The 26,622-nt window shown below is 39.5% G+C and overlaps 1 protein-coding gene across 15 annotated transcripts in view; it reads left to right on the plus strand.

Moving 5' to 3' along the window:
- The window catches only part of Spata7 (spermatogenesis associated 7), a 56,518-nt gene that overhangs the window by 27,751 nt on the left and 2,145 nt on the right, over nucleotides 1-26,622 (plus strand). For 10 of the 15 annotated variants that reach the window (XM_008843785.3, XM_029568619.1, XM_008843786.3 and 7 more), the window contains 6 exons: nucleotides 10,835-10,968; nucleotides 15,661-16,127; nucleotides 17,608-17,674; nucleotides 21,183-21,298; nucleotides 22,444-22,497; nucleotides 24,034-24,111. In XM_008843785.3, the coding sequence (XP_008842007.1) occupies nucleotides 10,835-10,968; nucleotides 15,661-16,127; nucleotides 17,608-17,674; nucleotides 21,183-21,298; nucleotides 22,444-22,497; nucleotides 24,034-24,111 (916 nt within the window). Of the gene's footprint in view, nucleotides 1-3,285; nucleotides 3,398-9,021; nucleotides 9,041-10,834; nucleotides 10,969-15,660; nucleotides 16,128-17,607; nucleotides 17,675-21,182; nucleotides 21,299-22,443; nucleotides 22,498-24,033; nucleotides 24,112-26,622 lie in introns of those variants that run through there. The other 5 variants (XM_017800811.2, XM_029568625.1, XM_029568626.1 and 2 more) reach the window with 5 other exon arrangements.

Consider the following 26,622-nt stretch of genomic DNA (forward strand, 5'->3'; position numbering starts at 1 on the left):
TTATGGGTCTGTTTAAACTGTTGATCTCTTCTTGGTTTAACTTTGGAGGTTGCCATGATGTCAGATATCCATCATTTCTTTTAGACTTTCAGATTTAGTAGCGTATAGGTTTTTACAATATTCCCTTATAATGGTTTGGCTCTTTGGGTGTCTGTTGTGATGTTTCCCCTTTCATCTCTGATTTTGTTGATTTGGATTTGCTTTCTTTCTTTTGGTTAACTGGGCTAAGGGTCTGTCTATATTGTTTAGCTTTTCGAAGAACCAGCTCTTAGATTCATTGATTCTTTGTATTGTTTTCTTTTTTTCTATTTCATTAATTTCTGCTCTGATTTTTGTTATTTCTTCTCTTCTGCTGGGTTTGGGTTTCATTTAGTTCTTTCCTTTCCAGTGCCCTGAGTTGCAGTGTTAGGTTATTTATTTGGGCTCTTTCTAATTTTTTAATGTAGGCACTTAGAGTATAAACTTCATTCTTAGGACTGCTTTTAAAGTGTCCCAGAGGTTGTGTTGTGTTGCATTTTCCTTTTCATTGAATTCCAAGAATTCTTTTATTTCATTCTTAACTTCTCCTTTGACACACTCATTGTTTAGGAGTGTGTTGTTGAATTGCCACAACTTCATGTAGTGACTATGGCTTCGTCCACTGTTGATTTTGAGCTTTATTGCTTTGTGGTCCAATTGAATGCAAGGAATTATTTCAATATTTTTGTATCTCTTGAGATTTGTTTTGTGACCCAGTATGTGGTCAGTTTTTGAAACAGTTCCACGAGGTGCTGAGTAAAGTGTATTCTGTGGTGTTTGGGTGGACTAATCGAAAGATGTCTGTTAGGTCCGTTTCATATATGGTATCATCTTATTCAGATATCTCTCTGTTTATTCTCTGTCTACTTGACCTGTCTAATGGAGACAGTGGGCTGTTGAAGTCTCCTACTATTAATGACTTGACATTAATCTGTGTCTTAAAGTCCTGTAGTATTGTTTGTATGAATTTGGGTGCACCAGAATTTGTTACTTTGTTAAGGATTGTAATATCTTCTTGGATAACTGTTCCTTTGATCAGAATGAAGTGTCCCTCCTTATCCCTTCTTATTAGTTTTACTTTGAAGTCTATTTTGTCAGATATTAGAATTGCAAACCCAGCTTGTTTCTAGTGCCATTTGCTAGAAAAATTGTTTTCTATCCTTTTACCTTAAGGTAGTGCCTGTTCTTGAAGGTGAGATGGGCTTCTTGCAGGCAGGAAAGAGATGTATTTTGTTTCTTAATCCATTCACTTATACTGTCTTTTGACTGGGCAGTTCAGTCCATTGATGTTTAAGATTATTTTTGAAAGGTTTGTATTCATTGCTGTCATTTTGATTGTTCTTTATGTTCTCTGTGTAATTGTGTGTTTCCTAGATTACACCTTTATTATTTTTGGTTGCCCCTAGGGTATAGTTGTTTCTCTCTCTGTTCTCTGTATTGCTTCAAGTATTCTCATTCGCTTAGCCTGTGTCTTTTGACAGGGAAGTTCAGGCCATTGATATTTTAAGGTTATTACTGAAAGGTGTGTATTGGTTGCCATCATTTTGATTGCTGTTTGTGTTCTCTGTGTAATTTTGTGTTTCCTAGATTATCTTTATATTCTTTTGTTGCCCCAAGGTATAGTTGATTGTCTCTCTGCTCTCTGTATTGCTTCAAGTATTCTTTGAAGGGCTGGTTTTGTGGACACGTGTTCTTTCAGGCTATTCATGTCATGGAATATTTTTCTTTCCCCCCCAACTATAATAGACATTTTTTGATGGGTATAGTATTCTGGGCAGGCATCTATTGTCATGTCGAACTGGAAATACCTTGGTCCAGGCTCTTCTGGCTTTCATAGTTTGCACTGATAAGTCAGCTGTAATTCTGACGGGCTTTCCTTTGTATGTGACTTGTTTTTCTTTTGCTGCTTTCAGTATTCTCTCTTTGTTCTGTACTTTTAGTGTTTTTACTGTGATATGTCACTGGGAGTTTCTTTTATGATCCTGTCTATTTGGTGTTCTATGTGATTCCTGTATTTGTACGGTGATGTCTTTATTTAATTTCTGGAACTTCTCTTCTATAGTCTTGTTTAAGATCTGGTCAACACCATTAACCTGAAATTCTTCTCCTTCTATTCCTATGATCTGTAGATTTGGTCTTTTCGTGGTGTCCCACATCTCTTGCATATTCCATTCCTGTGTTTTTTTAAATTTTCCATACTCTTTGCTTGAGTGGTCCAATTCTTCAACTTTATCCTCCAGTGTTGTTTCAAGTGGCTTATTGAGCTTTGTACTTCCTTTTTCATTTCTGCCTGAGTTTTCTTCAATGTTTCTCTTTTGTGAGTGAATTAATTCAGAAGTTTATCCCTATTCTTTTAGTTCTTTGATTGTTTTATTCCTTGATCATGTTTATGATTGTTTGTTTAATTCGGGGTCCTGGGTTTTCTCTAAATTCACTAAATTCTATTATCCCAATTGCTAGCAGTTACTAGATGCATTTAGGGCACTTGGTACCAAGGAGTCTCAGGCCCTCATTGTCCTCATCTGTGAAATGGGGTTTTGGCATGTGATTTTTTTTGTTGTTGTTGTTTATAATTCTGATATGAGAAGTATGCTTCTGTTTGTATTATCAGGGTGCCTAGATCCTTTCTTAATTGGTTATGTAAAGCTGGTTGGTACAGGGTTCAGGTTCTCTGAGGGAACTGTTGGCTTCAGATCAGCTATTCAGGGGTACCCACAGAAGCCCAATTCAGGTTCCAGTCAGGTACACTCAGAGGCAGGATCTAGGGTCTCTCAAGCAGTCCTGTGTGTTGTCAACCCTACGCCACAGGGAGGCCAGAGGGGGGCCAGAACTGCTACTCTCTCATGGTCTGCTGAGATCCCAGCCTTAACCTACCAAAGCCAGATCTGCCCTGGGGCTTTGGGAGGGGCCTCACAAAATCCCAGGTAGGGGGATGGTATGGCACAATTAGAGGAAGCTCACCACCACATGGAGGCAGGATCCAGGAGCTGTCAGGCTGTCCCCTGGGTTCTCAGGCCCTCTGGTAGTTGGAGGCTAGAGGGAGGCCAGAACCCTGCACTCTGGCGGTCTGCTGAGCTTTGAGCAGCTACCCTGATGGAGGTCCAAACCACCCTCTCAGGCTATCTGCTAGGATCTCAGCTTTACCCTACCAAAGCCAGATCTGCCCTGGGGCCTTTGGAGGGCCTCACAAAAATCCCAGGTAGGGGGCTGGTATGGTGCAATTAGGGGACGTTCACCACTCAATTCATTTTTTAATGACCACCAAAGCACAGGAAACAAAACTGAAAGTAAACAAGTGGAATTGCATCTAGTTCAAAATCTGCACAACAAAAGAAGCAATCAACAGAGAGCACAGTCTACAGAATGGAAGAAAACAGTGGTAAACCATATATCTAATAAGAGATTATTATCTTAAGTATATAATTAACAACATTTTTATAAAAAAAACTTATCTAAAAGTAGGTAAAGAACCTGAATGAATTTCTCAAAGGAAGATTTACATATGGGCAACAAGTATTTAATAGATGCTCAGTATCACTAATCATTAAGAAAATATAAACCAACAACCCTGGTGAGCCAGATCAAGAGGCTGTGTGTCATCCATCCCAGCACTTGGGAATCTGAGGTAGGAAAACCACTTGAGCCCAGGAGTTCAAGGTCAGTTTGGGCAGCTTTAGTAAGACTTCATTTCAAAAAATAAAATTTGAGGGACTATAGTTCAGGTTGATGGGTGCTTGCCTAGCCTGAATTTGAGCTCTAGCATCAAGTAAAACTGAGTGTGATAGTGCTCACCTGTAATCCCAGCACTCCAGAGGTAGAGGCAGGAAAATTATGAGTTCAGGGTCATCCTCAGCTACATAGCAAGTTTAAGGCCAGTCTGGGCTACACGAGACCCTGTCTCAAAAAGAAAAATATAAGAAGCATCTAAAAAATACAATTTACCTTATATGTGTAAAATGTGTGTCATGGCTTCTAAGAAACAACACTCAAAATTAACCTCTGGCCTCCATATAGGCACTCATGCACACAAAGAATGGGTGCCATCAAAGCATAATTATAGGCCTAGGGAGATGGCTCAGCAGTTAAAGCACTTCTGCAGTCCAATGAAATGGCTCTGTGGATAATGGTACTTCTCACCAAGCCTGATGCCTCAGTGGGTGATGTCAGTTGCCACCAAGCCTGACAGTTCAATTGTTGGGACTCCCAAGGTAGAAGAAAAGAAATGACTCCTGAAAGTTGTCCTCTGACCTTCACATGTGCACTAAGGCATGCACACATGCCTCCCTGCCACACAAATGTTTAAAACAAAATTTTTTAAGTGCTTACCTTGCAAGCAAGAGAAACAGTTCAGATCCCCAGAACCCATGTAAATGACAGGTGGGTATGGCAGCCTGACTGTAATTCTAGCCTTGGATGATGCAGACAGGATCCCTGGAACAAGCTGGCAGCTGGTGGCCCTGCCATTGAACTCTGGGTTCAATGTCTCAAAGAAGCCCTGTCTCAAAGCCTAAGCTGGAAAGGTGCAAAGAAGATTCCCAACATCAGCCATGGCCTGTCATGTGCACTACACCTGCACACACATGTGCACCCACACACATACCAACATGCATATGCACATACACACCACATACACATGAAAAGAAGAAAAATAACTCTTAACAAGTATTTGAAAGAAAGTGGAATCCATGTGTGGTTAAGTGGGAATGTAAATAGTATAGCCATTTAAAAAGTTGGCCTGTAAGTTATGGGGCTGGAGAGATGGCTCAGCAGTTAAGAACACTGGTGGTTCTTGCAGAAGACCCGGGTTCGAATCCCAGCACCCACATGGCAGCTAACAGCTGTCCATAACTCCAGTCCCAGGGATCCAACAGCCTCTTCTGAGCTCCGCGGGCATTACACAACACGGATGCACTTACCTACATGCAGGCAATACGTGCATACACATAAAATAAAATAAAGTTGACCTGTAAGTTCTTCAGAAAATTAAAAATAAGGGACTGGAGAGATGACTCTGGTTAAGAACACTGGCTGCTCTTGCAGTGGACCCCGATTTGAATCCCAGCACCCACACGGCACCTAACAACCATCCGTAACACCAGTTCCAGGGGATCGATGCCCTCTTCTTATCTCTGTGGGCATTGCACATCATAGGTATACTATGTATCTTCCAGCAATCCAATTCTGGCTCTATATCCAAAGGAACTGAAATCGGCCTGCCAAGGTGATACATGGACCCCTGTATTTGTGTGGTATTATTCACAGTAGCCAAAATACAAAAATAACTTAAATGTCCCCTAACAGATGACTGAATAATGAATGTGTGTATGCAAGTGTGTGAGATAACAGAATATGATTCAGCCTCAGAAGAAGGGTGTGATGGCTAATCCTGGGTGTCAACTTGACTGGATCTGGGATTAACTGAAATGAGAGAGATCTTCTTGATTGGATCATCTGAAGCTGGAAGACACACCCTAAATGTGGGTGTTACCTTCTGATGGCAGCCCGTAAAAAAGGCCATGGCAGAGGAGAACGCCTGGCTTCTTGCTGCTTACCTTCTCTCTCACTGGTGGGTTCATTTTGCTGCTGTAGACTGAAGACTAGCTGATCTTTTGGAATTTGGAATTCAGATTGGCACTACTGAAACATCCAGCCTCATGGACTGAGTGACTATGGATTCTCAGCCTCTCCAGTGTGGTGCAGCCATTGTTGGACTACTCGGACTCTATCCTGTGAGCTAAGCTGATAAATCTCTATACATATATATTCATTCTACGGTTCTGTTTCTTTGGAGAACCCTGACTAATACAAAGGGCGTGTCATTTGAAAACATGAATGAATCTGAAGGGCCTTTTGTCAAGCAAATAAGACAGACACAGACAAATACTGCATGTCTCCCCTCCTTATGGACTCAAAATGGTCAGAGCAGGAGGGAGGAGAATGGAGGAGGATGGAAGGTGTTGGTCAAGGGCAGCAGTTTCACTTACGCAAATTAATAGTTCTGGAATATAATATACAGCATAGTTTTTTAATATTTATTTTTATTTTTTTGTATGAGTGTATTGCCTGCATGTGTGTAAGTGTATCCATGTCAGGCAGTGCCTATGGAGGTCAGAGGAAGACATTGGATTCCCCTGGAACTGAAGTTACAGACCTGGGTCCTCTCCAGCCCCAACATATATGGCATAATTAACAATCATATATTTTACGTTTTATGAAATACTAAGTAATCTTGCTGTGAAAAAAATAGAAAAAAGGTATGTGAGTTGATAATTATTTTGATTATGTGAACATTTCACAATGTATGTAGAACTTAAAAATATTGAATTAGGAAGCTGGAGAGGTGGCTCCACTCGAAACCACTTGTAACTCCAGCCCCAGGGCATCCAGTGACCTCTTCTGGCCTCCAGAGGCCCCCACGCACAAACATAAAATTTTAAAGCTATACAAAGTATACAGAAGTGATATGTAAGGGGCTTGAACATCCACAGATCTTGCTGATCTTTGGGAGTCCTGGCACCAAATTCTTGTGGATACCTAAGCAATTGAGATGCCAGAAAATGTATGTTGCTTTTTTACTACTTCACCAAGCATTCTGAGATTAATCTAAGAAAACCAATATGAGATACAATCTAAATATGAACAGAGTGGGAGAGTAGCCCTACTGGCTATTTAAGTTTGATACTAACAAGTATATTCATGAAATCCCAGTAAGTAAATAACTAAACATAATTGTGAAACAAGATCAAGTCCACACAGGAATTTCACTTATTTAAAAGGCAGTTTATTAGGAGGGGGGGGGTGTGTATGTGTGTGTGTATGTGTCCATATGGGAAGTAAAAGTTAATGTAATTCTCCAGTTTGTTCCTTTATATAAAATTCTGTTTGAATCAGTAATATGTGTTTTAAGATATGAGGCCAAAAAATGATCTGAATTTTGGAATATTTACCACTGATAGAAGTCAAAGCATACTTACATTCAAATTATTAACAGTGGTGTAGTCTTAGCTTCTATTTTGAAGAGAAGTATTCACATAGGTCCTCACTATTTTTTTTCTTTTCAGCCTATTTTTTCTCACTCACGGTTAGCTAACAAATTTGAAAGCAGTCTCTATAAAAAGTGCAGTTGCATTAAAAACGTTCGTTAGTTCCCTCTGTGTGCAGTTCAGGTTCTGGGCTCCACTGACCTGGGCTCACATGGTATGTTCCTGCTGTTGAACTATGGTTGGAGAATAAGGAAAAATTGCTCTTATTTTATGTAGCAAGCTTCTTTAACTAATGAGATACATTTGATTTCAACATTTAAAGTAAAAACAGGGCTAGAAGAATTGACTCAGCAGATAAGACTGCTTGCTTCACAGCATGGTGATCTGAGTTCAGATCCTCAGCACCCACATAAAATCCTCAACTGTGTTTACACCTGTGACCCCAGCACTGTGTGAGGTGTGAAGACAGGAGGATCACTGGGGTTTGCTGACTGCAAATCTAGCTCCAGGGTCAGTGAGATAGCCTGTCTCAAAAAAATAAGAGAATGATAGAGTAGGATGTCCTCCTCTAGCCTCTGTGTACATTTATGTACACACATGCACATATAACATACACACACACACACACACACATAAAGTAAAAACAATTTTAAAAATAATATCAGTTAAAGCCGGATGTGGGGGTGCATTACTTTAATCCTAGTACTTAGGAGGCACAGGCAGGCAGATCTCTTGAGTTCAAAGCCAACCTAGTCTACATAATAAGTTCCAGTTCAAGCTGGGGCTACAGGGAGACTCTGTCTCAAAAACAAAAAAGTAATACTCAAAATTTGCAAATTAAAATCTGTCGTTTGTACCTCTCGGTTCACTGGTGTTTTTTCATTGAGTAATTCAGCAATATTTATTGGGTACTACTGTGTGCTAGACATTTTTCTAAAGACTGACACTAAAATGTTGAATGAAATAAATTGAGTTACAGAGCTTACGGTATAGTGGGATGAGACAAACAGTAAGCATGTAAAAGGAGAATATGTCAGATAAGAATGGTGCAGTGGGGAAAATGAAGCCGGACAAAGGAAACCAAGAGTTCAATCAGGGACCTGAAAGAATTGATGGAGAGGTTTGTGGCCATCCAGGCAAAACGCAATCCAGACAGAAGAAACAGTCTTGAAATGGCACCATGATGAGTTAATTAAAAAACAGCATGAGAGCTGTGCAGTTTGCAGGAAATAAACCATAGTAGAGTAATAGATAGTATCACTGAGAGGGGACAGAGATGCAGATCCTACCGGCTACAGCCATTGCAAAGACTTTGGCCTTCATGCTGAATGAAACCAAAAGGCATTGGAGGGTCTTAAATAGAGGCATCATAGGGCCAGCCTGACTTTTCAAAGCATCCTTCTGGCTGTTGGGGTGAGAATAGTCCACAGAGGGCTGTCTTAGAGGCAGTGTGACAAGTTAGAAGACAGCAATCTGGATGGACCAGAGTAGTGGCAGTGAAGAGAGACTGATATGGCTAGATTCTGGAAACATTTCAAATATGTCAGCCAATGGTTTGGCTATAGATAGAGTGTAGGAGACAAAAAGAGAAAGGATGACTCCCAAGACTTAGGACTTGTCAACCAAAAGGATGCAGCTGTGATATTAGACTAAGGAGAATGACAGGACAAGATTTGGGGGGAAGAAGTGAATCGAGATTTCAATCTTCACCATTTTAATCACCTATTAGAAATCCAGTTGGTCAGGGCCAGCAAGATGGCTCAGTAGGGAAACACAGTTGGTGCCAAGCTTGACAACATGAATACAGAGTCCCCAGGACCCACATGGTTGTGGAAGAGAACTGACTCGTCTAAGTTATCTTTTAACCTCCACAGTAGTGTGCATCTGATCCCCGAAACACACAAACATAATTTTTTATGTTTATGAGTGTATTGCCTGCAAGTATGTAAGTGCATTTGTGTTTTGCAGTGCCCGTGGAGGTCAGAAGAGGGTGTTGGATCCCCTGGAACTGGAGTTAACTGATGGTTGTGAGCTGCCATGTGAGTGCTGGGAATCAAACCCAGGTCCTTTGCAAGAGCAGCTAGTGCTCTTAACCACTGAGCCATCTCCAGCCCCAATTTTTTTTTTCTTTCAAAAAAAGTAAATCCACTTGGATCTTGAGGAAGGCAATTAGAATGTAAGTCTAGAATTCTAGAGAGGGTCCAGGAGAGATGAAATTTTGGAACTTGACAGCACTTAAGATTTGCATCCATTTTTTTGCTTTGAGAATTTGGCTTAGTGTCTACTTATCCATGGTGTTTTACTTTTAGTCACTTAAGGCATGAGTTTGTTACTTTTTAGCATGTGAGAAAATTGTGATGGCTAGAATTGCAAAGATTGTAATCTCCAAAATGTAATTAATGACCATAATTGCCTCTTACAATAGAGAGCTTATGTTACAGCTGACTGCTGACATGATCATTTCAGTCTTCATAGCATCCAACATGGAATATAAATAACAGTAATTATGTACCATAAATTATCTTATTTTTACCAAATATACATAATTGTGCAAACAATTTTAGAACACGTTCATTGCCCCTTAAAGATCTGTAATCCAATTTTCATTCACATAAAATTCTCAACTATAGAGTTGCCTTAAATATTTCATGTACAAGGAATCATTTATGTCTGTACACACATGCACACAAAATAAATGTAAAATTTTTTAAACAATATTAACTTTTAATATAGAAGTCTGTTTTGAATTGAGTACTTTTATTTATTTACTTATTTGTGTGTGTGTATGTGTGTGTGTGTGTGTGTGTGTGTGTGTGTGTATATACACATGGAGGTTAGAGGACAGTTTGTAAGAATCAGTTCTCTTTCTACCAAGTTGTTCCTGAGGGTTGAACTCAGGTCATTTGGCTTAGTGGAAGGCACCTTTACCTGCTGAGCCATCTCAACAATCCCCTCTTTTTGTATGTTTGTTTGTGGTTTGTGAGGTTTGGGGGAGATTTATGGGGTGTTTGTTTTAGTCTTTTGAGACAGGCTCTTGCTATGTAGCCCTGGCTGACCTGGCACTCAGTGTGTAATCCAGGGTGGCCTCAGACTCAGGGTAATCCTCCTGCCTCCGCTTCTCAAGTGCTGGATTTACAGGTATACACCATCACACTTGGCTTTGAATTTTCAATTTAATGTGAAAACACGTTCCATTTTATTAATAGCCTGTTTAATTCTCAAATGTGGGTTTCATTTCACCATTTTCAGTGTTTATGCAGTGATAAACCTTTGATAAATTTGATAGTCAACACCTGACTTAAAAGAACACGGACGTATGAAAACACTTTGCTAATGTGTTTTCAAATGAATAGCATTTCAGAGAAACTGCTATTGCCTGGATTGAAAATGGTCTTTAAATGATAGCATTGTTGTTTTTTGCTTATTTGTTTAAAACAGGGTGTTGCTATGTTCCCCAGGCTGGCCTTCAATTTCTAGGCTCAAGTGATCTTCCTGCCCCTACTGCCTATTTAGAATTTCTTTAAATTGCTTATTTGTTAGAATCTCTTTGTACAGAAAATTATATGGACTTTAAATATCTTTAGCAAGAACACCCTACATGTTCCCACTGTGCATGGTGGTGCAGGCCTATAATCCCAGCCTAGTGAGACAGTCCTTCAGTCAAGAGTATCATAAGTTCAAGAACAACCTGGGCTACATAGTGAGACCTGTTAAAAGAGAGAGGGACGAGAGTGGGGAGAGATGAAATATGCTCAGTTTTATTACTCTAATAAAACCAAACAATTAACTTTCCTAGTTTGATGCTGTTTTAAAAGGTTTGTTTTCTACCTTAGATGCAGACCAACAACGAAGAGAGAAACTGAAAAAGGAATTGGCACAATATGAAAAGGAGTTCAAATTGAATAAATCTGTCATGCAGGGCAATTCCAAAATGAATTCCAAGTCACTTTTTCGCTCCCTACAAAAGGTAAGAGTCTATTTTTTGGCTTTTCCTTGGTTTGGTTTGGTTTGGTTTGGTTTGGTTTGGTTTGGTTTGGTTTGGTTTGGTTTGGTTTGGTTTGGTTTGGTTTGGTTTGGTTTGGTTTGGTTTGGTTTGGTTTGGTTTGGTTTGGTTTGGTTTGGTTTGGTTTGGTTTGGTTTGGTTTGGTTTGGTTTGGTTTGGTTTGGTTTGGTTTGGTTTGGTTTGGTTTGGTTTGGTTTGGTTTGGTTTGGTTTGGTTTGGTTTGGTTTGGTTTGGTTTGGTTTGGTTTGGTTTGGTTTGGTTTGGTTTGGTTTGGTTTGGTTTGGTTTGGTTTGGTTTGGTTTTGGTTTGAGGGCTTTTGGGTTTTTTGAAACAGTCTCTTTGTAGCCCCAACTGGCCTTGAGTTCTGTGTATCTGAACACTTTTTCTGCTTGAAAAGTGCAGAGGAGCTGTAGGCCAGTTTTTAGTTGCACAGTGATATCACATCCTTTGCAAAGACTACACTGGCTACAATGAAGAGCAAGCTGATTACAAGATACCTGCCATGCTCTGGGAAAGAAAGACCTCGTCTAGGTACTATAGAGACCTCAGGGAATACTCCTAGTTTATTTAGAAAGAAAATTGCTGGGACTTGGTATCTGATTTGATGACATGAAGAGAAGAGACAGGAGTTAAAGAGACTCCCAGGTTTCTGGCTTGGGCAGCTGGGAAGATGGCCATATGTCATTCATGGAAGAATGAGAACAGGGTGAGGTACAGGTTTTCTTCTGGGGTGAGGGTGATACGAGGCATGAGTTTACTTGTTTAGGCATGTCTAAGTTGAGGTGCCTTAAGAACATTGAACATAGTCAGAAGATAATTGGATATAAGCATCTGTTTCAGGAAGGAGATCTGGCCTGAAAATAAATTTGGGAGTCATGAGGGGATGTAAATATGGTTGAGAACTCGCTGGTCCATTGCATAGATAAAAGAGCCAGGAATAGATCTGCTTCCCTCAGAATAAATCTACTCTATGCTCTGTACTGTAATTTACCATTTGTTAATCTGCTCATCCATGTTGGATTCAAAAATATATTTCATTTTTAAATTTTTTTTAATTTTTATTTTATGTGTGTGACTGTTTTGTCTACATGTATGTAAGTGTACCACATGTGCGCAATGCCCATAGAGGCCAGAAGACTGCATTATATATCCTGGAACTGGAGTTATAGACAGTTGTTAGCCACCATGTGGGTGCTGGGAACCAAACTCCGGGTCCTTTGCAAGAACAGCCAGTGCTCTTAACCACTGAGCCATCTGTCCAGTCCCTATATTCATTTTTTAAAGATTTTTTTATGTGTATTGTGAGTGCCTGCATGCATGTGCACCATATGCATACCAGGTGCCTGTGGAGGCCAGAAGAGGGCATCAGATTCCCTGGAATTTGAGTTGTAGAGGTTTGTAAGCTGAGAGTGTGACCATGTGGGTGCTAAGAACCAAGCCTGGGTCTTCTGGAAGAGAAACAAGTACTCTTAACTGCTGAGCCATCTCTCTGGCCCTGTATTTTCATATTTTGTGATTGTATTTTTGACTAAATTTTAAAAATATTTATTCTCTAACAGTTTTTAATATAAATTAATAATTTTGAGATAAGAAGAGGGTTGTTGCTATGTGTGGTGGCACACACCTTTAATACCAGCACTCAGGAAGCAGAGGCAGGTGTATCTCTGTGAGATCAAGGCCAGTCTGGTCTACATAGCAAGTTCCAAGGCAGCTGGGGCTACAGGGAGACCCTGTCTCAAAACCAAACAAACAAAAAAATGGGGTTATTGAAATTTTTTAATTACATATTTTAATGTAGTTTATGTATTGTATATAATATAGAACAAACATTATTTTAATATATGTCCATTCATTTTTCCTTTATTACCTGTAATCCTTTAACTGGTTTACCTCCAGAGTAGTTCATTTGTTTTGAATACACTTTTTTTTTTTTTTTTTCGGTCTTTCTGAGACATGGTCTCCCTGTAGCCCCAGCTGTCCTGGAACTCACTATGTAGACCAGGCTGGCCTTGAACTCACAGAGATCCACCTGCTTCTACCTCCTGAGTGCCGGTATTAAAGGCGTGCACCACTATAACCGGCTTTGAATACACTTTTTAAAATTAATTTCCAGCTTGCCTACATTTTTAATAAGCCTTAAATAAACACATCCAAATTCTCTTGAAATTATCATTCTGAGTAGCTTATTTTGATAATTGGATGGATTTTATGATTAACAGATACTTGTTATTAAAATATATTTACTGGAGCTGAAAAGATGGCTCAGAGTTAAGAACACTGGCTGTTCTTACAGAGGATCCAGGTCCAGTTCCCAGCACCCCACATGGTAGTTAACAACCAACCATAACTCCAGTTCCAGGAGATTTGATGCCCTCTTCTGGCCTCAGCAAGCATTGCAGGACATGGGTGTACTTATACACAGGAAAAACATTCATACACATAAAAATAAATAAATGTTTTAAATAAATAAATAATTGAATGCATTCACTGAAAAGATTGCTACCAGTGAAAATACTGGCTCTGGCCTCTGAGTATCTTAGCAGTTTATATACATGAGATCATATATCAAAACCTTTATCTTCATTGCCCAAATTCCCACACTGCTTTCCTTTCCTCACTGACTTGTTTTGCTTTCAGAACCCTTCAAAGCACTTCCCATCTTGTACCTACTACAGAGTTATATCCTACTTGGTCAGTGTTCCCACAGGCCCTCCCATGGTGTAGCACTCACTATGTGCCGTAGTAACTGAATATGTGGGTGTGCTCTCTATTTCTGAATAGAGATGAAACATTTCAAAGCAGTATCAAATAATGAAAATCAAAAGCTATCCATTTCCTTTTTTATAAAATATAAATTAAACTTTTTGTAAAAGAAGTGTTAGATTTTTTTTAGTAATATACTCCAAACTTATCCTGCAGTGGAATTGATTTTTCAGTTATTTCAAAATCTGGCAGTTGTGAGATCATACTATATGATTCCTTCTGACATTATCCCCAAAGAAGATTTATAAGTCAGTTCTGTGATTGTAAAATTGGGTAGGTGTTCTTGACATGAACATGAGTCTGTAACCAGTGGGTGATTATTACTTTACATAAATCTGAATCACAGAAACAGTTTACAGCAGATGACATCACATGTCAGCACGATGACAGCAGAGGGAGTGGGCAAGTCACCACCACACTGCTTGGTCCGCACAGTACAGCGGCCTGCTTTTCAAGTTGGGGGTGAATGCACCAATGTATTAAATATATTTTGTGCAAATATCTATCCAAGCTTTCCAATATTTAGAACTAAAGAAAATAATTGTATAATTGTGAAAAGCAGATTAGTACAGTGGTTTTCATACTGTGTTGTGGTGGCTTTGGGGACAAGGGGGGGGAAAGTAGAATAAAGGTAGAATTTGAGATGTGGAAAATATAGAAAAGTTCCATGCTTTCTTTGGGCTCAAAAACAGTTTTGCCAATCCATATGAGACAGTAGACAGTATTTCCCCCCCCCCCCCGCTTTTTTTTAACCAGTGCTGGGCATTGAACACAGGACCTTGTGCATACTAGGCAATTTTGTTTTCATTTACTTGTTTTGTGTGTATTGCACACACATGGAGGTCTGCAACTTGTGGGAGTCAATTCTCTCCTTCCACCATGTAAGTTCCAGGGCTCAAACTCAGCTCATTAGGCTTGGAAACAAGTGCCTTTACCCACTGCACCATCTTGCTGGCCCCCAGCTCTGTAGTTCTATCTTCAAACACTCTCTTTGATATTTTATTTTAATAAAAAAAGATCACTGAAGGTGGGCATGGTGGTGCCTGCCTTTAATCCCATCACTTGGGAGGCAGAGGCAGGCCAGCCTGGTCTACATAGCAGTTCCAGTTCCAGGCCAGCTGGGGCTATAGGGAGACCCTGTCTCAAAAATACCAAAAAAAAAAAAAAAAAAAAAAAAATCACACTGATAAGAATTTCCTTACAGGCAATCTAATGCCTTATGTATTTCTCTTTGCTCTGATCTTAGCTTATACCGTTCTTCTGGGTGCAAATAATGTTTATGGTTATTAATTAGTAGCCCTGTAATATTTAGAAATGTCTTTCCAAGGAGCCAAACCTCGAATATAAGCTGTAATGTGAGCCTAGTTTAGCAACACTTTTTGGGGGGGCAACAGGGGAGTTGAGACAGGGTCTCCCTGTAGCCTAAGCTGACTTGGAACTTTCTATGTAGACAAGGCTGGACTTGATCTCAGATATCTACCTGCCTCTGCTTCTTGTGTGCTGGCATTAAAGGCAAGCACCACTATGTCCTTCTAGGAAAACTTTTTAAAGCTAATGTGCTGAAGTCATTTCCCAAATAGTAACCTAGGGACTCAAAACTTAATGCCAGAGTACTCACTTTGAGTAATTTTGTCCTGCATTTGGGGAAAGAAAGAATGCTTGGAAAGGAAATAATGTATCTTGACCTATTTTAGCACTTGCCTAGCAGCACAAGTCCAAGTTCAGTACCCATCACTGAAGAAAAAAAAAAAAAAGGTAATGATTATATTACTACACAGAAATTGTGGCCAAGATTAAATGAGGTAAATTAATTTACACGTGTAATTAATCCAGATATCTCCAGTTATATGAATTTATCATGCAGTCGATGACTGTTGAATCAAATGTTCTTAGCCCTCAGGGGAACCGAAAAACCAGGATGTGTTAATAGAAGTGAACAGATTTCCATCATTTTCGAAGTCACTAATCTCTTCTTCAAATGGATTATACGTAAGTCAACCTAAAGCAGATAACATCGTCATGAATAGCATTGAGAACTCCAGCGCCTCTCCATCCATCATAGATTATGCAGCCTCTGGACCCAGGAACCTGAGCTCTGGACCTGGGTGTGACAGGAAACCCAAGAGCTCATATCCCAGCACCCACCGTTTTCAGCTAGTCATTTCCAAAGCATCCAGTGGGGATCTTTTGGAAAAACATTCTGACCTCTTTTCTAACAAGCAATTGCCATTCACTCCACGAACTTTGAAAACAGAAGCAAAATCTTTCTTATCACAGTATCGCTACTACACACCTGCCAGAAGAAAAAAGAATTTTCCAGATCAGCAGATAGACGCTGAAACCCAGACTGAATTAAGCAGGTTTGTATGGCAAGTCCACAGCCCAGAGTAAGGCCAGCAAGTACAATGAAAACAGACTAGCAAGCAGTATCCTTGCTTTCTACTGTGTTCCTTATACCAGCTTCAAGATCTGGTAGTACCTTGATTGGAATGAGTTAATATGGCTTTTCAGTGAGTCTTTAGAAGTATCAGAGTAATTGTTGAAAAAATAGCTGTTAAATTTATCCAGTTCTTATAAAGAGTGCCATTCAAGTTATTGTAAACATAGTTCTAGAACTTTTGTATTTTTTTAAATGTTATGATTTTAGAGAATTCTTAAAATATGTCACCAGACAGCATTTGTGCAAATATACATACTGATTCAGGATGACAATGGTAAAGCAGTGGGGCCCAGAGGAGAAAAATGAACATTATACAGTTCCTCCTGTAGCCCTTCCTGGCTCATGTTCACTTGTAATGGACTGTCCAGGAGTGACTTTGACAGCTGAGAGAATATCTGGAAAAAAAAGTATAATTTGCCTCAATGTTTTCAGATCCAGTAGTGCCTGGTACATGTGAATATTCATTACATTTGTCAAGTGATTCAAGAAACAAATTTTATAACATTATGTAAGTGACTTATCTGGTAGTAGATTTTAGTTACTAAAAAAGTAAAAAATTGCCAGGTGTGGTGGCGCATGCCTGTAGTACCAGCACTTGGGAGGCAGAAGCAGGTGGATCTCTGTGAGTTCAAGGCCAGCCTGATCTACATAGTGAGTTCCAGGACAGCTGGGGCTTCAGGGAGACCCTGCTTCAAAAACACACACACACCAAAAAAAGTAAAAAGTAAAAAAAGTAAAAAATTATCAGACTAGTAAGTTTCTTTGGCTGTAAGTAAGAGGGGCAGTGGAAGCAGCTAAATCTGAGTGTAGTCACTAAAAAATGAAGGGACTGAATCCATAATAAATGTCATCAGGTAGGGAGAAGTGAAAAAGTCGGGGCTTGATCTGGCAGCAAGGTCTAAAATGGAAGCAGTACAGACTACCATAGCCCCGCACGAGGGTGGCGCACAGATTGGTGGATCACTCCATATTGTCCATGAATGTGGGAAAGGGGCCTCTAGGAAGAGGGGGTGGTGGGTGGGAGGGAGACTAGAGAGGGCGCAGAGTGAAAGAAACAGATGACTTTACATGTGTGAACAAGCGGTAAAAAAGATTAAAAAGAAATGAAGAAATCATATCATATCCTTTCATGATTTGCTTTATAAGGATTATAAACAGTCCCTGTTTCACTTATCCCATTGTCTGTTTAGCTGAAATCCAGCTTATTATCCAAACAAGAAAAGGAAGCAGGTGTGAATAAAACAGGTCTACTTCCTGGATCTGTAATTAGAAACTCACATTTTGTAAAAATAAATAAATGGATTTCATTCTCTTATGTTTATTTTTTCTAGATAATAAAACTTGTTATCACCATTTTCAAATTATAAGGAAGTAAAAATTATTTCTTTTTTAAATTACAGCTTTCATTCTAATTTTTGGGCAGCTGAGACAAAGAACTTGACAGATTCGGACATGAACACAGAACAGGTATTAAATACAAGATCTTTTTAGCTACAGGTGCTTTGACCTATATACAGATAGCCACTCAGACTGTGCAGGATAACCTCTTGAAGGCGCTTGTTGAACGTAATGTAGCATTATGCAAGGACTTCCTGTTTGATGATGGGCTGTAGTGCTTGCTGGATGGCCAGATGGATACTGCCACATTTGAGAAATCGTTTGTTATTAGCATCTGGGTGGTTGGTTGGCTGGGTGAGCAGCTGGATGGATAAAATACATAAAAGTCTCTCATTTTTAAAAAATACAGACTTGGAGAGCCAAGCATAGTGGTGTATGCCTGTAATCCTAGCAGTTGGCAGAGGTAGGAGGGTAATGGGTTTGAGGCCAGCCTGGGCTATATAGACTGTGCCTCGAAAAATTAAGAGCTGGAGATGTAGCTCGGTGGTAGAACAATAGCCTAGCATGTGTTCTTTACTCAAAACTGCCAGAAAGAAAAGCAGACTTACATTTTGAAAGTTGTTTGATTTATATTTTTTAAGGAGTTGTCAATGATTATATTATTAGAAATCATATATAAGAATCAGTGGATTCTCGGATTCTCTTATGTTTGCATTTACTTTTTTTTTTTTTTGGTCTTTATGAGACAGGGTCTCCCTGTAGCCCCAGCTGACCTCGAACTCACAGAGAACTCCCTGCCTCTGCCTCCCATGCCTGGCTTTATAAACTTTATTATTAAATTATCTATTATAAAAGCTTAGCAGTGTTTTATTTTAATGTATTATAGATTGAGCTGGGTGTGGTGGTACACGCCTTTAATCTGAGCCTTGAGAGGCAGAGACAAGCTGATCTTTGTGAGTTCAAGGGCAGCCTGATCTACATAGAAAGTTCCAGTCCAGCTGGAACTACAGGGAGACCCTGTCTCAAAATAAAAAAACTGAAGACATATATATATCTATTATAGATTGAAGTATGATTTTCATTTAAAGAGTTTCAGTCATGTACTTGTACCGTAACTTAAATTTTTTTTTTTTGTCTTTTTTTGAGACAGGGTCTCCTTGTAGCCCTAGCTGTCCTGGAACTCACTATGTAGACCAGGCTGGCCTCAAACTCACAAAGATCTGCCTGCCTCTGCCTCCCAAGTGCTGGGATTAAAGGTGTGTGCCACCACACCTCGCTAAATTTATTAAGAAAATGGTTTACTCATTTAAATGTCAAATATATTGAGGGGTACAAAAATAAAATATAATTACACTCAGCTTCCTACTTCTCTTTGAAAATGGATAGAAAGTAGTGGGTTTTCATCTCAGCCATTGAGAGCTGAGTCTCATCTAGAAAAACTGTCAATAACCTTCTGCATCCTTAGGAGGAAGCAAAGCAGGCAAAGTTCTTAGCCTGGGAAGGACTTCATAAATGATGCCTATTTCTATAGTGAATTTTGGTGAAAAGAATTAGGCCTATACGTAGCTGCATAAAATAAAGAAGACCTGATGAGGTGGCTCAGTGGGTAGAAGCACTTGCAACAAAAGCTTGACAACCTGAGTTTGATCCCCAGAATTCATTGCAGAAGGAGAAAAATGACTCCCAAAAGCTGACCAATGACCTCCATGTGTGCACACATAACACACGCAATAATAATAATAATAGATTTTAAAGAAAATGAAGAAATGAAAGCATAAGAAGCCCATCTACTATACAGGGATCCAAATGTTCATTCTTAACCTTCAAGAAAAAAATGGGTTCTCACTCTATAATCCATCACACCAGCCATGAACTTGAGGATGCTAATGGAATGTTAACTACAGTGGATCTACACTGTAACCATACTTTTTTTTTCTTTTTGGTCTTTTTGAGACAGGGTCTCCCTGTAGTCCCAGCTGGCCTGGAACTCTCTGTGTAGACCAGGTTGGCCTTGAACTCACAGAGATCTGCCTGCCTCTGCCTCCTAAAGGGACTAAAGGCATGCACCAACATTCCCAGCTCTAACCATACTTTTTAAACTATAAAGTATTTTACATAAATTAGCCTTGTAGGACCAGGGGTATAATTATTTGATAGAATGCTTGTCTCACAAGGACAAAGCCCTGGGTTTGATCCTAGCACTGTATGAACTGAGTGTGGTGGTACACACTTTAATTCCAACTCAGAAGTCTTAGAGGTAGGAGGCTCCAAAGTTCAAGGTCATTCTCAGCCACATAGGTTTAAGGCCAACCTGGGATGTAGAAGACCTGTTTGAGAACAAACAAAAACATAAAATTAGCTTTATAAAGCTTAATAATGCAAGTAAAATATTTTCTGAGTTTGTGACACATAGGAGGGATTCTGCCAAAGTGGTCTGCCATCATTTCTGTTGGGTTGTTTGTCCCACTGCCACTGCTTCTATGTGGGACATTGCTATTTGAAATAGGTGTCATTTGGGAATTCTTAACAATGGGATCTTTTTCCTCAAATTTATTTAAAAGCTACAAATTTGCTTCATTTTCATGGGTTCTTGTTTTGGTGTACGTGTGGTGATTTCTGCCCTCCAGGAACTAACCAAGCCCAGCTCTGCCTAGCTTTCAGGACCAGACAGAATGGCAGCAGCTTCACGGTGGTGTGGCTGTGGACCACTTGTAGTGATTTCTCTTTTTAGGGTTTGGGGTTAGTTGGGGGGTGGGGGGCTTGGCTGGTTCATTTTGGGGTGTTTTTTCTTTTTCTACATAGAGTCTTACTATGTACCCTAAATTGATCTTGAACCTGTGATCCTTCTGCCTCAGCCTCCTCAGTGCTATAATTACAGGCATGCCCCATCACACTGTGCTTATGATCTTTTTTATATTTACTTCTGTGTGTATGAGTGTTTTGCCTACATGTATATAAGTGCACCACAGGGGTGCAGTGCCCACAGAAGTGAGAAGAGGGTGTCAGATCCCTTGGAACTGGAGTTAGATGGTTGTTAGCTGCCATGTGGGTGCTGGGAACCAAACCTGGGTCCTCTGCAAGAGCAGCCAGTGCTTTTAACTGCTGAGCCATCTCTTCCGCCCTGCTTAGGATTTTTTAATGTCCTTTAAAATGTTGCTCATTGGCATATAAAAACTAAGTCATTTTATCTTTAAATAAGTTTAGGGGGAAAATGCTAATTGGATAGGAAAAAAAACACATTGTAAAATGTTTGGAGTGGGGATAACTACTTTTTAAGACATTTTTATCATTTTTAATTGTATGTATATGGGTATGTGCACATGAGTACAGGTCCCTGAGGAGGCCAGAGGCATCAAATCCCCCAGGAGTTACAGATGGTTGTGAGTCACCTGAGCCTGAGCCAACAGATGTGGGTACTGGGAACTGAATTTGGGTCCTCTGGAAGGGCAAAAGGCACTCTTAACCTCCGAGCCATCTCTCTAGCCCCTATAAAATGTTTTTGTTGCAATATATTGGTTGCTTTTATGTGTTGGATTTCTCAGTTCATTTTCGTTAAAATGTGCTGTGTTTTTTCCTGCTTTCATAACGTGCTTTTGAAGTAAAGTAAAAAAATATATTCTTTTCATTGCATTTCCAGAGATCTAATTGTATGACGAATGGTACTGAAATCAGAGTATCTCCACTACCCTTGGAAGGCCTTAACTTACCACAGGACAAGATTAAAGACAGGGCTCTGCAGCAGTCCTCACAAAGGTTAGTGTTAACCTCACTTTCCAGGCATGGTGGTTTACACCTATAATCCCAGTATTTAAAAAGCTGAGGTAGGAGGATCTGAAAGTTCAAGTCCAGTCTAAGCTGTCTGAAAAACAAAAAAACAAACCCAAACAAACAAAATTATTGCTTTCCTATATAATAAACAAACAGTATTTACCACATACATACTATTTTAATTATGTGCACTAATATATTTTATTGGTATACAATTCTTTGGCACCATTAGTCCTACTAAGGAAATTTCACAAAGGCTCTCAATAAAGGCTTGAATGAGTTAGTTTTGTGAATGTACTAGCAAAGAGAAAAGGGACACTAGTTTGCATTAGTTGCTATCAATCATATAAAATAGGATTATCCTCACAGCAAATCCTCAAGCAGTGATCTTAACCAGTTTCTATGGTAGCAGCATCATTAACCTTAACGTTTGTGACTTGAGGGCTGGCTAGCATGCTGACTCAGGGGGTAAAAGTTCTTGGCATGCAAGCCTGACAATCTGAGCTTAATATCCAAAACTCACAGTAGGAGAGAATGGATTCCTGAAAGTTGTCCTTTGACTTCTCACTCACCTGCACTCACACATATGCACACATAAGAGTAATAATAAAATTTTTAAAAACAAAATGAAATTGTGATTTGGAATATTCCCTGCACACTGGTGCTTGATCTGCCCTTGCAGTTTGGAGGTACTCTTCCAACACTCCTCATGAAGCTTAGCAACTGTGAAATATCACACCTGGCAAAGGAGAGATGAGCAAGTGGCAGGGATCCTAAAAGATTCCTCTGACAGTTTCAGCTATCAACTGTATCTGCAGTGTCAGAGATTAGATGTGAGACTGATAGGAGCAAAGTTTTCAGCAGGGAAGAATGAGGTGCCTTAGAGCAGATGAGAGGAGAGCGCACAATCCCCTGGAGCCTGGCTTCTCCCTCAGGCCTTCCTAACTCCCTGTCCTTGAAATTCATGGTGCATCAGCACTAACAGGCATGCACACACAAAAAATTAAATCATGATATAAAACTGCTTAAAAACTCCAAATCTGGCATTACTAATGCAGGATATCATAGAATACACTTGTATACCACACATTTTGTTTTATTTTGCTGAGGTATTCCACCTCTTTTTCTAGGATACTCTATGAGTTCTCCACGCAGCTTTCTTCGGACAATAAAATCTACTCTGAGTAAGATCATTTTGACCCCTTCATTTTACTCTAGAGGGAATGGGAATTAAGCCCCATAGAAACTGTAAGTTGGGTTGGGCACCAGTCTCTCCTACAACCAGCTTTGGATTATCAATTGTATATGTGCTTTTAGACTGTCAATCATTTTATCTTCAGTGGAAGTTTGTCCCTAAGTTACTGATACTGATTCTTACTTATTTTGATAAATTAGAATGTCAAAGTTTGCCAGGCATGGTAGCGCATGCCTTTAATCCCAGCACTTAGGAGGCAGAGGCAGGCAGATCTTTTTGAGGTCAAGGCCAGCCTGGTCTACATAGCAAGTTACAAGCCAGCTAGGGCTATAGGAGACCACAGTCTCAAAAAGACACACACACACAAAAAAGTCAAAGTTGTCCTGGGAAGATTATCTGTAGTAGCTCCAGGACTCAAGTCCTATTCCTGGAGGTTTGTCACCTCACCAGCTCTTTGCAAATGGTGTCATCATTGGTTTCTATTTTAGTTATACTTTTAAGTTACATTTTTTAGGAAAATAATCTATTTTTGGTTTCATTTATTCCAAAACTTGGTTGTTTTAAACCAAGTTCCTGTGGATCTGATTTAAAATTCGATGGTTTGCCAGGCATAGTGGTGCACACCTTTAGTGCCAGCGCTTAAGAGGCAGAGGCAGGCAGATCTCTGTGAGATTAAGGCCACCCCTGAGCTATAAGGAAACTCTTCTATTAATTAATTAATAATATATAATAAATAAATGGGTTTACATAGCCACCTCAGTTTGCTTAATCAGCAATTGAATAGTCATTTTCAATGACTATTGTAAATGTAATGCTATTTACATTTTCTCTTAACCCACTAGTTTCAGCTAACTACAATCAAATTTATAATAGTATCCAGGTTTTCTTATAAGAGATACTAAAATATAGTTATAAAGTAGTATAAGAAATGTGTCAAAGTAATTAAAAATTACTACCATACTTTTGTTCATGAATTTACTTGTTAGAATTTGTTTCCTCTACAAAAATTTTGAGAAAAAAATTTTTTTTGTTCAGTGTATTTCCCAATTTGAATACAAGATACTGTCCTCAGAGCAGAGCAAGACTTGATATTCTGCCCCTGCGCCTGGGTCCGTCACTCTCTCCTGCAGGTGCTTTGCAGAGGGCTCAGGCCCCTTTGTGGGTTACAGCCAGAAGCTATGGGAAGTGCTGGCTCCTCTGAATGCCATGCCCACCCAGTGCAGACATTCTGTTGCCCTCGGCTCGTCTCTCTCTCTCTCTCTCTCTCTCTCTCTCTCTCTCTCTCTCTCTCTCTCTCTCTGCTATGAATGTTTCATAAAGATAGGAAATTCTATGCCATTAAATGATATTTTCTCACATTTAGTATTGATCCTTTTTTAATTTGGAAAAGCAGGCATAGATTTATTTTGTGATGCTCCCCCTAATGACGATCAGTGGCAGTACATCTGGAGTCGAATAGGCGTTCCTGCGTGCGTGCTTGTGCACCTGCCTTGTGAGATGAGTAACAGGTATTTTGTGCTTTCAGTGAAGAAGACCTGCTGTACCTGAACTTCATCCAGGATGTAACAGATGAAATTCTGAAACTTGGTTTATTTTCCAACAGGTTAGATTTTTCTTTGTGTGTTACGGTTGAGATATACATTCAATGTTTTTCACATAGTATGATTTTTTTTTTACATTACTTTTACCTATTAGGAAGTGAAAAGTTTTATTTTTTATTATCATGTTCTTATAACTGATAGTAAGTTATAAAGAATATTTCATTCATACTCTGGGACAAGTTCATAGTTTGGATGAATTATAGGAAAGGTTTTATTTATTTGAATATCATTTTGTCTAGGTTACACCAAACTAAAGTTAAATTTTGCTACCTGTTTTTTTTGCAAAGCTCTGTAATCTTTATTTATTATTTTCATTTTATGTGTATGAGTGTATTCCCTGCATATGTATAAGTGCATCTGTGTTGTGCAGTGCCTGCAGAGGTCAGAAGAGGTTGTTGGATTCCCATGGAACTGGAGTTACAGATGGTTGTTAACCACCATGTGGGTGCTGGGAATCAAACCCAGTCCTTTGCAAGAGCAGCCAGTGCTCTTAACCACTGACTCATATCTCCAGCCCCAAAGCTCTGTAATCTTTTATTACCATTAGAAACTGCCACAAGAATCAAAAGCAAGCTTTTTTTTTGGTCTTTTTGAGACAGGGTCTCCCTGTAGCCCCAGCTGTCCTGGAACTCACTATGTAGACCAGGCTGGCCTTGAACTCACAGAGATCCACCTGCCTGTGCCTCCTGAGTGCTGGGACTAAAGGTGTGCACCACCATGCCCAACTCAAAAACAAGCTTTTTAAAAATCTTTACTACATTTATTGTGTTTGTGTGTGTCTCTGTGTGTGTGTCTCTGTGTGTCTATACATTACTACATTTATTGTGTTTGTGTGTGTCTGTATGTGTGTGTGTGTGTGTGTGTGTGTGTATGCATGTGGGCTCACATTCACGTGTGCATGCATGCATGCCACAGTGCACATATGGAGACCAGAGGACAACATTTTCTCCTTCTACTATATGATTGCTGGAGATTGAATTCAGGTCATCAAGCTTGGCAGGAAGCACTTTCACCTGCTAACCATTTCACCAGCCCACAAGCATTCTTATTACAACTCTTAGCACTATTAAATCTGAAAAAATAAGAACAAATGAAAAGCTAGGTTTGTATACTGAATGAGAAATGTAGAGTTTGAAAAGCCAATTAACTATTATGTAGCTTAAGGAAGATATGCACTAGATATAATTCAAACATTGCTGTGTCTAAAATCCACTGGGCACTAGGCTCTGCTTCATGTGATGCAGCATAGGACCCTGTGTGTTCTATACACTTTTATAGTCATAGTAAGATGCAAGAACACACATAGGGCACTGTGTCTGTTCTTTCATCGAGAGTTTACAAGGCTGACACTTCCATTATTGAAATAAAAAAAACTATATGGAAAAGAGCTAAGGTTGGCAGTAATGGCATTTTCCTTTCTTATTTAAAAAAAGAAAAGAAAAAGAAGTAGTATTGGCTAATAGGGGCTGGAGAGATGGCTCAGGGGTTTAGAACACTTGCTGTGCAACCAGGAGTTTGGATCCCAGTATTCACACAACAAGCTGGATATGGCTTCACAAAAACCTGCAACCCCAGTAGTGTGGCAAGTAGACACCAGAGGATTGTTGGGGCTTGCTGGCTACCAGCCTCGCTGAAAAGCACAAGCTCCAGATTCAGAGAGAGCCTGCCTCAAAGGAGTAGGCGGAAGATGATAAGAGGAGGACACCTGATACCTTCCTTTGACCACTGAGTGTTTGTGTACGTGTGCATACCCACACACATGTGCACATATACCACATATACCACATACATATACACAAAAAAACTTTTTCAGTTGATTTAAAAATTGTGTAATGGGGCAAGAGAGATGGCTCAGTAGTTAAAAGAACTGGCTGGACCCAGATTCAGTTCTTAGCACTCACATGGCAGCTAACAACCTTACATAACTCCAGTTCCAGGGGATCCAGTGCCCTCTTTTGGCCTCCGTAGGCATATGGTACACTTACATACATGCAGGCAGAACATTCATATTCATAAAATATAAATAAAAATAAATGGTAATTGCATAATGGGTACAAGATGCAACAATTTTAGAGAGCTGTTTCCCAACAGTCTGAATGTTTAACATTACTGAATTATATATTTTAAAGTTATTATGATGGTAAATTTTTATGCTTTTTACCATAAAACCAAAATTTGCATATCACATTTTTGCTTAAAATACTTTCCTTAAAATCATAACCCCATTTACTACAGCTTTTTTTTTTTTTTTTTTTGGTCTTTTTGAGACAGGATCTCCCTGTAGCCCCAGCTGGCCTGATACTCAATATGTACACCAAGCAGGCCCTGAACTCACAGAGATCTGCCTGCCTCTGCCTCCCAAGTGCTGGGATTAAAGGTGTGCACCACCATGCCTGGCAATTTACTACAGCATTTTTAATAATAGCACCAAAAATAGAACCAACCTAAATATTGGATAAAAAGGTTTATTTGAACAGATTATAGATAATATATGAGTGAGTTCTGTTCAGCAA

The sequence above is a fragment of the Nannospalax galili genome, unplaced genomic scaffold, assembly GCF_000622305.1.
Source record: "Nannospalax galili isolate Female #2095 unplaced genomic scaffold, S.galili_v1.0 scaffold500, whole genome shotgun sequence".
In the NCBI taxonomy this organism is placed as follows: domain Eukaryota; kingdom Metazoa; phylum Chordata; class Mammalia; order Rodentia; family Spalacidae; genus Nannospalax; species Nannospalax galili.